General features: G+C 41.1%; 1 protein-coding gene across 1 annotated transcript in view; it reads right to left on the reverse strand.

Moving 5' to 3' along the window:
* VPS50 (VPS50 subunit of EARP/GARPII complex) overlaps window positions 1–10213 on the reverse strand; it is a 75351-nt gene extending 65138 nt beyond the window's left edge. Inside the window, exons 1-3 of the mRNA XM_038174757.2 lie at window positions 10055–10213; window positions 8080–8148; window positions 81–203 (exon numbers count right to left, since the gene is read on the reverse strand). Of these exons, the coding sequence (XP_038030685.1) occupies window positions 81–203; window positions 8080–8148; window positions 10055–10087 (225 nt within the window). The 5' untranslated portion in view covers window positions 10088–10213. The remainder of the gene's footprint in view (window positions 1–80; window positions 204–8079; window positions 8149–10054) is intronic.
* Window positions 10214–12754: the final 2541 nt, after the last annotated feature.

Here is a 12754-nt window from a genome sequence, read left to right on the forward strand (position 1 = left end):
ATGGATCACTGAAAGAAGCTGACTTTTGGCTTTCAATGTTTGGATACATTACTGCCTTTTCTTTTATAACGACAACTTACCTCTAATTCATACTTCACAATATCAAAGGAATCACTGGAAAAATAAACTTCTTCAATACTATTAATTATTTCTTGCTGAGCTTGAGGATCAGTTTGTTCTTCCCGTGATTCTCTGAGCTCCTCCTTCACAAAACAGAAAAAGAAGGATTTTCGTGACATAGTATCACATCCTAGAAGGAACAATGCTTACCAAAACAACTATTTTCTGAAAGTCATTAAGAGCTTTAGTACAAGAAGCAATAATTTATTGAGAATAGAAAGATCTGTACATTGCAGCTTGCATTCCTCGTTACAAACAGCAAGACAGTCTAAACTTTCCAAAGAACAGTGCAAGTTTCATTGTCACAGATTACCTAAACATTTCTTCCTCAGTATTTATTTGTGGCATAAATGGATGCTGAGTCTGCAGTTTTTCTCCTGAAGCTTGGCATATTGTAGAATTTTTCATTAAAAGTAAAAGCTAAAATCTGATTTATTTATTTTTTAACCTGAAGAACTACCTTTGTAAACCTAGGGTAGACGGTGTCACTACACGCATAACTATTCCATTTAGCTCTCAGAATTCACTTTGGTAACTTTGATAAAAGACATGCCATTAAACACTTGACTTTTTTTTTTTATATAGGCAAAATCATGACAGATCTGCTTCCTTTGCACAATATTAACACATTACAGATTTTTCTCCAACTAGTGGGGTGGTCTAAACAGGCAGGCACCAACAGCTTTGTGACAGCTAATATTCAAGATGTGCATTCTCCTCCCTTCTGGCACAATCTCACGTGGAAGGTTTTCTCAAGAGCCCAGCTGTGCCCACTCATCACCACAAACTGAGTCTGAACCTCTCATCCTCCCATACTGGATTTTTCAACTAATATTTGAAGTTGAAGTGGGCTGTTCCCACTGAAAGAATGAAAACCTTTATTAGAGATTCAAAAGGGAAACATTCAGGGTAGAAGGAAGGGAGGGAAGGAAAGGCAAGTTAAAGGTCTGATCGTATTATTTGTTATTATAATTTAACCCTGACAAAGTGGTCCAGCAGACTGAAGTGTCCCATCAAGACCCCAAGCCTCTGACACAAGTTGCTACAGTGGGACAAGGTGCCCTTAGTTCCATCACCAAGAACTCAAGAGCTTATTTCACCAGCTAAAGGCAGCGGATTTGAGATTAATTTACAGAACAATCACAAACTTCCTCATTTTGCACGTCCCTCGGTAACATCAAAGCCCGTACGTTACAAGGCAAAGCAAGATTTCACCCACACAGCAAGGTGCTGTTTTTCCTACACAAATAAACGCAACCAAGGTGCGACACGCGAACAATTTCCTAAAGCATCAAAAAGAGCCGCTGCTCCTCTAAAACAGCCTATTAAAAAAAAAAAAAAAAGGAGGGGAGGGGGAACGGGCTGGCACGGCGGAGCCCAGGGCAGAGGCCGCCCCGCGGTGCTCGGGCGCCGCCCGCCGGGGGGCGGAGGCAGCGGCCTCCATCTTCTGGGGAGGCCGCGCAGGGCGGGAAGGCCTGAGGGGAACGGGGCACCCCGACAGCTCCTGTTCACCTCACCCCCTTCAGCCTCACTGCGGGCACGTGAAGCAGAGCCCAGGCTGTCAGGGATGAGAAGGAACAGGCTCTTGAAAGAGGCCCCGGGGGGTATTTTTCATTTGTTTAATCTGTGATTTTGAAGCTTCCATCGCATGAGGGCGCATGAATCAGCAGATGATGCCTGCGTTCAGATTCAGTGGCAGGCTGCTCTTGCAACAGTTTCACTAACAAAACAACTCTCTGTCATCTAACCATATGTGTTCCCGTCCTTTACAACAAACAAAGTGTGTTTCCTGCTCGGCTTCCTAACAAATGGCAGCTTTATGCTGAACACAGAGCCCCTCTATAAATTAGTTTAACATTTTACAGTACACGAAGCTGTATCTATAAGAAACTAAAAATAAAAAACATCCAAGACAGGGTCAGCTTAATTTGTTCACTGAACCACTGCAAATGGAATCGCCTAATTTATCACCTGGATGTTTGGCTATAAGTTCCTGGCATGGCCATTTGTTTAAAAAAATAAATAAATCCAAGAAAGATTTTGAACAATCTGAATTTCTTGATGGTTTCTCGTCATGCTGGTAAAATATGTCAATGCCTTAAGTCAGTGGTGACTGATGTCCCCTAAACATACATTAAGGATACCATGGACACATGTTCTTTATGTGATTCTTTATGTCATTATTATTTATGTGATTCTTTATGTCATATTATTTGATTTTTACGATTTAGAGGCACTTAATAAATTGGGAGGACTGTTTTTAATATGAACGTTTCAATGAAGCCTAATCAGTGACCTTTTTATCTTTGTAGAATAACACATTTTTCAGCACAAAAATAACACTGAGGTTGGCATGGCTAGAAAAATTACTCAGAAACCATCTTCTCCTGTCTCAGAAAAACCATTTATCTCAGTGTTTCTCACAAAAACACTACCTGGGGAAATATTTATTAAATGGGCAGGCTTTTTCTTTATCTTGTTCATTCTTTCTAGAAGAACAGTCAGTCCAGAGAGAGACTGGACTCTCCAGGATAAACTTAAGCTCCCATATAAATTACACCAGACTTTATGCCATGGTAAATTGCAGCTTCCAGTCCATTATGCTCCACTGGTTTCAAACAACTAACAGGCTCAAGACCAGTCTTTTCACTTACCACTGAAGGAAGCAAAAATCCTTGCCTAGTTTGCTGTTATTCAGTTTTCCTCATCCCTTCAATCAGGGATACAAAAAAAAAAGCTTACAATACGAAGCCCATTGTTTCAAGGGCCTCAGTAAAGGCCAGATTTAGCACTGTGGAGGTAGTATTTGCACACTGTGTACAGGCAGAGAGAGAAGCTTTATTAAATCCCTCAAGTCAGTTTTATACCTCAAAAATTTTATACCTCAAAACTATTGCCAATGAAAAAACTGCCTTTAAAAAATAGTTTAAAAAATTAACATTAAAAAACATTTAGCAGTAAGTTAATATGTAAATTCAGAAGTTCAAGAAGTATTCTGAATAGAAAAAGCTATAGAAATTTGGGATGGGAAAATCACGTGATGATGACCGTGCAGAGAACTTCACTAAACCAAATCAGATACAAAGGAGATCAGAAAGAGTGACACGTCAGCAAGGTGAACCCCAAAGTACTCCAGTCCAACTGCCCAGATTAATACATACATTCAGCAGTAGGAACTCTCCAACCAATAACCAGCCAACATAACATCTAAGATGCCACTTCGAATACTCATGTTTCCAAAGTTTTGCTCAGCAAGACACTTTACCTACTTAAAATTTGCATCATTTGTGGTGATGTGCAAATGTGACTTCTTTTTTCCCCTTTCCATGGTGTTTTGGACCATGCTTTCATTGAAAGACAATTTAACCTGGCAAACATGCTTCCTTGCAGGCCATGCTGAGTGCTACCCTAAGGATCAGGTCTCTCTTACATAATGCCACCTAAACAGATCAGTGAAAGACAGTTTCTGGGCAGGGTGCAAGGGCGAAAACAAAGAACTGTCTGTCTAACAGCTTACAAATTTGAAGAAACCGTTGCTAAATAAAAGTATTTGCATCCACAAACTTCTCACATTGTTTTGCCTTCCTGGTGTATGGAAATATAAGTTTATGGGTCCAGGAGCCTACAGCAATTACTTGAACCGTATTGCAGAAGAGTCGCTTCATTGCAGACTCATCTGAAAGGCAGTTCAGGAAGTTTTAGATGACTTACCCAGCTATTTCCCTGTGTGTCATACTCCCACTCTCTCTTTTGTTCTACGCTGCCTGCAACACGGAAAACAACATTGCTACTGAAGCATTACTAGTACAAAGTTGAAGCAAACACCTTCTGCATTCCACTAACAATCAACCAAAAGACTTGGGAAACAGACACCGAGAAGTGTTCATGATCAAGACAGTGTTAACAGAAACTGCTTAGAGACAGAAAAATCTAAAAAGCTTCTAACCTAATCAGAAGCTGAAGGTCAGCAATAGCTGATACACCTCTATATGTATATATATAAACCCACCTCAAGGTAAAACATTTATTAGCTAATCCACAGCTGTGGAATGAAGTCCCACAGGGAAGCCTGTGGTGGTCCCTTGTCTTTCACGTGAAACATCCAGAACATTCTTTTCATCCTTCATTCTTCAATATGCATACAGAGTACTCATTAAAAAACCTTCTCTCTACCAAAACAAACATGACACTGTGGAAACAATTCTCCTGATAGGCAGAGAATAACAAAGCCTGACCAGACATTAGTCACACCACTTAATGCACACAGCTATTGTTGGGGAAATGGAAACCCACAACAGACTAAGAAATCTATATCTTCTCTATAGGAAAAGAATTAAAAATAAACTTCCAGTATTGTTTACCACCGTAAGCGACAAAGCCAACTAATTTCTATGTATGGCATATGAGCTGATTATCATCAAGATAAAAATAACCTAATTCAAAATCATCTCATTATTAACCCTACACACTTGAAGTGTACAAAATACCTCTCTTAACCTTTTGTGGAGGGTGTGTTGGGGTTCCCCATGACTGTAGGGTGCAGAGTAATGTCTGACTGTTTCAAGGTATGTCAGGAACGTGGAAGGCAGGGAATCTACCAAGCAGAATTGTTATCAGCTTGGGGAAGAACAAAGCTGACAATCACAGAATGGTTCAAAAACCAGTACTGCAGTTCTATACCATCCTTAATACACACCATTTTCAACAACCAAAAGACACTGATATGCCAAGAATTGCAGTTCCCCAGGACAACCACAATCCAGATGGAGTAAGGTATCTCAACCCAAAGAAGACACAAAACCATTCTGCAGGCTACTCTTTCTTCTAGAAATTTTGCCGTTCAGTTCAGATTTACCTCACCTACAAACTCCATCTCTGACTTAATCCACTATACGTTTATTTCTCTGTTACCGAGTTGGTAGTATGGTTCTGTATTACAACAGAAAGCAAAGCAAGTTAGCTGGTGATTTATCTTCATATGATGCAAGCAGACTGGAATTTTTCAAGACAGTTACAGAACCTATTGGGAGTAATGGATAATGTGAGTGCATACACTCAAGGGATATTCAGTAAAATAAAGGTAGTAAATCATTTCATTGTTTGGAAAAAAAAAAAAAAAGGAACAAAAGAAAATACAAAATCGAGGAGCACAGTCTCCACTTTCACACGCTTACCAGCAAGCCACCGGTCAGCAAGTAACTTTCAAATATCAAAACCTATGAGAATTTTGCTGGCTTTCCTCTGAGGAGATGTCTTCCCCTGAGGAGATCCTTTCCCCATTCTCTGTGTTTTCCATTTGACTTTCAATTTAGTTCAACAGTCACCATTTCAAAGACACACTTTTGTCCCTAGAGTTATCATTATCTATCAACGGTTTGTGCTCTTTTGAATAATTCATGCTGACTCTGCAGTCCTTTATTCTGTACACCTTTCTACAACATTAACTTAGCATTTGAAACTTTGAGCAACACTTGTCCTAAATCAGTCTGGGGATTGCACTTTGGCTATGGAAGTGTGATGATGAAAGCGTAGCAACATAACCATTCTATAGTCAAAACAGTATTTGGCTTGTGAGCATGAGACTTTTGTTATTCAAGATATGAAAACATTATTAAAATGTGGCAGCAGAGAACAACATACACTTTCAAAAAGCAGCCTGCAATATTATGATTAATATTATGTTTTTTCACTCATTGTAATATTATGGTTTTTCACTCATTGCCTTTAAAAACCTTTTTATTGCCTTTACTTTTGCATTCAAAAATGAATTCTCTTCACCAAACCTGTCCATTATTATAAAATAATTATTGAGAGGGGTTAGCTTATATCCAGCAAAGCTACTTGAACCAACCTGTAATTACATTATTCTGATTTGTGACATCAGTACATTGCTATGGTATTGAATGTCATTTTAGTTCAAAACAAACACGTATATCCAAGGGCTCAATGACTTTCAATTTCTGCTCAGTATTGAAACTGAATCTCCTTGATGGTTACTCATACCACAAAACACAGACAAAATCTTCCCCTTCCCGCTACCCAAAATTCCTGTTTTCAGCAAAGGGTATCAGGATCGATGCCCACAGTCCAGAAAACATATTACGGTGTCTCATCTGATGCCTTACCATTTGGAAAGTAAAATCATACAATGAAGGTTTTTAGCAAAGTTAAGAAGGGATAGTAATATTAACCCTTCTTCTTAAAAGGAAAGGGATGGAAGTAAAATTACTGTGATATATGGCCTTGGACCATAGCCAGGAGCTAAACTGATCAAAACACAGTAATTTTACTCAATATTCACCTGATTTAATGTTTTATCAGATAAATAGGTACCTGTACAAGAGATTAACTGAATATAGCTTTTTGAGAAGGAAAAATCATCTCAGAATATTCAGATTCAGAATCTGAATATTCAGAATATATATTCTTAATACAGCAGTTATTTTTAAAACCACTCACCTAAAACATTTTGAAAGGGAATAAATGTTAGAAGAATTAAAAACTATAAAAGCTTCATACTATGGCACAGAAGAGAATAATACTCTAATTTTATCAGCTTTGTAAAAAAATCAGGTGATGAGTCCTAATGTTGATGCAGTCTTGTCTTTTCAGCACAGAATTCCTCATTTTCAGGAGATTCTGTTCTGTCTGCAGAACAGTTGCTGATAACTTTCTCACGTTACAAAGGGTTGTCAGCATACAACTACCAGAACTCTTCCAAAAAATAACAAAAAAAAAAATTGCAAATTGAGAGGTATTTGTTTTCCCGTTGTTATTGATACAAAGTGTAGGTTTACCAGACACATAACATCACACCGTTACAGAGCAGAGAGCCAACCAAGATACCCTGCATCTATTTTTACCTGGAGAGTCAACTTGGCAGAAAAGGCTATTTGAAATTGGATGCCCAGTGGGTGGCAGGAATTTGCAGTTTTGAAACCTGAGCCATGGAAATGTGACAGTTCTTTAAACGTCACTGCAACTGAATACTTTGAGTCTTTGAAATCAATATATTGGCCACTGTTTAACAGAATATTATGTACCAATTTAGAGATTGTTATATGATTTTTTTTAAACATGGAATAACACTGATTTTCTTGTCTGCCTTAGTACAAGCATCATATTACAATGTTATTACAATTACATCTCATACTACAATTACATCTCTTATGTAGAGAGAGAGAGAAATACAGGTTTTTTAAATGTAAAATAAGGCATCAAAATTCAGTTGAAGACAGTAACTTAGATAACTCATTGGTTAAAGGCAAGGTCCAAATTAGGAGAAGAGAATAAGTATCATCCACAGTAAGTCTTGCAAATCATCTAGCAGTCAAATATTGCAACAATTTCTCCCTCATACACAGATTACTCAGCATGATCTGTGAGACGAGAGAGAGATGACATCATCTGAATAGTGAGATAAATAAAAAGTAAAATGATTTTTATTATTCTAAAGCTATAACATTTAAAGTAGAATATGAAGTTAATTGCATATGCTGAAGATGAAAACCATGAAATTCTGAAATACACTTACGGCACCAAAAGCATGCAAAGACTGAATACCAAGACTAGAACTATGCAGGCTACCCTTATATCATGTACTTTCCTAAGTGACAAAAAGCACTTCCTTCCCTTCTTCCCCCTCCACCCTGATTTGAGCAGGAAACCTAAAAATATTGAGATCAACATCCAGTGACAACTTCAAAGGTCCAAGAAAGAAATTTTAATGCACCCTCATTTTGACTTGACGCACTGTTTTGCCTCAAAATTCTAATTTTTCCATTAAAAAAAAAAAATCTAAAGGTATTCAGGAGGAAACAAAACCATCAAGAAGAACGGCAACAAATCTGGAGTTGTGACCAAAGGAAAAAAAAAAAAGAAAAAAAGCAGCTAAGTGTCATTTAAATATAAAATGAAAAATTAAAACTGAAGGGGGTGGGAGGAGGTCATGTATCATACCTTACTAGGAATCCGTAAGTTTTCAATAGGACTGAGGTCATGGACACTCTCCTGAGGACTTCTTAGACCCTTTAAAAGAATTTTAAGTCAGTTAAGGTTGATTACATATCTTGCAACCAAACTGCCCAAGTCTTACCTGCTACTGAAGAAAAAAAAAAAAAAACACAAGTCCTTTAATAAATTACACTGACATAAGTCTGGAAGGCTAAGCCTTTATTCTATAAAACCTTGAGGCCACTGGTATGTAAATTATATTCCTTAAACATCTATGCACTTCCAGCTTTATGCAGTAAGTACCTTTTTAGGAGAGTTCACTAATATCCTCTTAACAAAGTCCACTTACATCTTCCTGCCAACTTCCAAATGTTTAAAAATGCAAGTGTGTCCAAAAAACACAACGCTTTTTGTTCCACAAACTTAATGGATTAATGCAATCAATCAAATTCAAGGCAAGTGCTACCTACCCTGCTGCATAACTATAAGATTTTTCTAAGTTGGAAGATTTCTCAATTTACCGTATAAAACTATTAGGAATCATTTTCTGTACACATAACCAAGCTGAAAAAAAAGATGCATAACCAACATTAGCTCTTTTATATCATTATTATTCTTTAAAACCCACAAAGCCACATAAATAGAATACACTCTATTAGACAAGCTTCGTACAGGAAGCATCAAGTAACCAGATGAGTACATGTTTGTTCAACATGATATGCATTTTATGAAGCAGTATCACAGAACATTTTTCTTAGCACATTCTCTGCTATCTTTCTAAGCAGAAGTGAACTTAAAAGTTCAAGTTTCAGATGTGGCTCTGACTCTACCCTTCCCTTGACCCCCTGGCAGTTCACATGAGCCCTGAGTCATAGTCAGATTTCTCTCAAATTCTCCCCAGTTGACACCAATGACAGTGTTTCTAAGCCCCTTTCACACCCCCTGGGTACCAATGCTTTCTCTGAACTGAAAGGAGCCATGCAATTGTGAGTGAGCTCACATTGAAAGAAGTGTGCTTTTATCCTCTGACAGTGTTTTACAAATTCATCATGTGAATGGTTGCTACGTCACTTCACAGTTGTTTCATTTTCCCCATATGCAAAACCTCTTCATTCTGGTTTTGGTTCTCAGATTCTCTTGGGCACGGTTTGAAAACACCCTCCCTTCCCAGTTACTGCCCCCAAAGGCTGTGAATCTGAAATTCAAGGTAACAAACAACCAAAAGCAACTGCTGTGGCTTCTCCTACTCCACACAAAATCTTCCACAACCACCTCAAAACTTTGCATTGAAGGCAGCTTATTTCCATCAGCAGCAAAAAGTTGCACTTATTGAATGCTGGGTGGGAATTTATCCCTCCCAAAGGCTGAGAATTGCCTAAATTGTATTAGTTTCAGACCACACCATTTGCACACCGGGCGGGCTTCCAACAGCTCCCATTAGGTGGGGCCGAGGTCTGCTCGCTCACTGCTGGGCTGACTCCTGACAACAGGGGATGTACAACGTAAAAGAAGGCTCTAAACAGTGCCCCAGCCAAAATCTCATTGCCCATCTATAGCAATGTAATGGTACAGGGCCCAAAATGCTATTTGGGGAATTCGGCGTCCATGCCGGTCTCCATTTTAAACCCTGCCTCCTGCCCGTGCTCTGGGGACAGCGCTGGGAACCAAAGTTCAGCTCCTGGCTCTCCCACCGCCTCCTACAACCACCTGGGGCAGGCGATGAGCTGGCGGGCGGTGCTTAAGGCACTTTTTAAGCTCTGAAACCCAGACACGGGGCAAACAGGCTTCGCTTAACGACGCTCCGTGCAACTGAGCGACTCGGACACCGCCCTGTGAACACTCCCGAGCCGCACACCCCGACACAACCCCTGGGGACGGCCGCTCGGCGGGCACAGCCGCCTGGCCATATTACAGCGCCACGGCCCGGCGCCCCTACAGCCACACCTCACGCAGGGCACCCCGCCCGGCCCCGCTGCCTCACCTGCCGGGCCATCAGCGACTTGATCTTCTGCATGGCGCCGCCCCGGCAGCCCCGCACGGCCGCAGCCCCCTCACGGCAGCAGGCTCACGGCGGAGCCATGTTGGGCGCCACCTGACCGCGCCCGCCCGCTGCTCCCTGGGACCTGCAGTCCTCGGGCGGCGGAGCCGGGCTCGGCGCTGGGCAGGGCGGGGGCCGGGGAACTACAAGTCCCGTCAGCGCCGCGGCACGGCCGGGCCGGCAGGGAGGGAGCGGGGCCAAGGGCGGAGCGCGGCGCTGAGGGAGAGGCCGCCGGGGGGGGGGGCGCCTCAGCCGTGCCCGAGGGGGCGGCTCTCGGTGGGCGGCCCCCCTGTGGAGGTGCCCCGGTGTGGAGCTGCCCCCCGGTGCCAGGCAGCGCTGTGCCCGCGGGAGCCGCTCTGCGGAGCCCGGCTCGAGGGGTTTGAGGCGGGGGCTCCGCGAAGGGTCGCCAAGAAGCGATTTGTGCCTGGAGCCCTTCGCCCCCGTGCCCTGCTAGCGCGGTCCCTCGGAAGCCGTGTTGGTTCCCTGCTGGCCAAAGTGCCCCGCTGTAAACTTAATGTCGGCCTGTTTAGGCCTTAAAATCCATTCTCTGAGAAGACAAAATGAGGCACTGTGTAAAAGGACAGGCTGGCAAATCCACTTAGAGAACTACAGCTTTCAGTTTGCCTCAGATCATCTCAGACGTTATGCAGAGACAAGTGCATCAGGCCTGCTCCAGTGATGGTGCAGTTCTGCATGGCCAGAACAGGCCTGTGTGTCTCTGTACTTAGTTGAGATACATAGAACAAATTAAAAAATAATTACATTATAAATCAATTTTGTGTCATTATTCAAAAAGGTAAAATTTATCATCCTTGCTTAACTGGAGATGACATACTCAATAATTATGCTACCAGTGCAAGCACTGTGACATGCTGCAGAAAGCACCTATATAGACATAGCAGCTATATACACATAGCTGCAGAAAAGACCGCTCATCCTTTTGGGGATGACTGGAGTCCGCACACAGACCAGCTCAGCATACATTTCTTACGCCCCGTGTTTACCCCCCCCATCTGTCCAACTGCAGAGTATGTCAGGTGCTGCTCTGCCAGAGCTGACAGAGCCACGGAGTGAACTTTGCCACCCTTTCCAGCCTTGTCTGGCAAGAATTCTTTAGTTCTGGCTACCTTTCAGAATATCATCCATAATTATTTCTGTAGAAGGTCCTTGAGAAGCTTAGCCCACAAGAAAATTATTTCTTAGTAATAACTAAAATTAGCGGAAACACTCAAAGTGTTCAGGATGTTGCTGCTACAAATAAAGTTGCTTTCATGCAGTTTTAATAGTCTTTTATTAAAAAGAAATGAGTGAGGTTTGATTTACTGTAAGTCTCAATGACATTTAACAACCAGCACAAACCAGAGTTTTATGGGAAAAAAAAGAATGTACGGTTTTGGCTTCCGTTTTATTAGTGTGAGTTATTTGGTGTAAAAAAGTTCAGCATATTAATGACACCGGGAGTATAACCAAATGCTGGAATAAGGGGGCACACTTACTTGAAAAATATAACTATGCTAATGGAGGGGGGGGAGAGGGGGGGGTGGAGGTTGTTTGTTTGTTTTTAATTTTCTTTGCCCACATAGGTCATTTAAAACACTAATACCGATTTTATCCCAGTGAGAAAGCTCCCATTCACTTTGGTTAGAAAAATTAGCTGGAACACACAACCAATATTTTATTACATATTGAAACCAAGAAGATAATCATTTCTAACTCAGGTTTTATAAAAGGTTGCAATTTGATATATCTAGACTACAGTTAAGTGTATTAAACAGGTTTCAAACAACAGCATTTGCGAGGAGCAGGGCAGTGGGCACCTGAAGCCTTTGGGAATATGCACAAAATCCTCTTAATCTGCAGGCGTGTGTCAGGTGATGACATTATTTCTGGTGGTACCACTCACTCTACCTATGTTTCTGGTAACCTGAAATAACCCTCTTGTTTCTTACATTTTATTATATGGAGCTGCTAAAAATTCTGGAAGGCTCTGGGTATTTTCACCTTCCTTTAACTGAAATACACATTGAGTGTTCAGTCTTGCTGCTGGAGGCTTAGCAGCTTGCAGACCCCCTGCTCCTAACACCAGCACAGGCACCCACTGAGAAGCAGAAGCAATCCACTGCATGAGGCAGGGTACAGCCAAGCCTAGTATTTATTAATCCATAACAGCCTAAGTACTGTATAGGGAAAACTTAAAGTGTGTTTTTCTATGGATAAACCACCTCTGTCGATGCAAATATTTGCTGTTGCAAACTATTACTGCTCATGCAACTGTGGGAGGGTTCCAGGTTTGCCGCTGATTAGATTTGTACAGTGAGTGACAGCCTTGGACAGAATCCAGGTCATACATTAGTATTAATATTAAACTGATGTAGGTTCATGCAGAATAAACAGTAATCAGCAGCTAACTCAACAACTCTAGTAAGTTGTCCACTCTAGCCGCAGGATTCTGTTAGCAGACTCCTGATGGGCACTTCACATTACATGTCGTTCAGAGAAAGGCAACAAAATCATCACTCTATTTCACTTATGTTAAAGAAAAAAGAAAAAAGAAAAAAACAAAAACTTTTGGCTAGAAAATGCTAGAAATGCTAAAAATGCTAGAAAATGCTAGGCATGGTGTTGCAATAGCTTTTTTGTATT

Source organism: Anas platyrhynchos, chromosome 2 (genome assembly GCF_047663525.1).
Source record: "Anas platyrhynchos isolate ZD024472 breed Pekin duck chromosome 2, IASCAAS_PekinDuck_T2T, whole genome shotgun sequence".
NCBI classification, from domain to species: domain Eukaryota; kingdom Metazoa; phylum Chordata; class Aves; order Anseriformes; family Anatidae; genus Anas; species Anas platyrhynchos.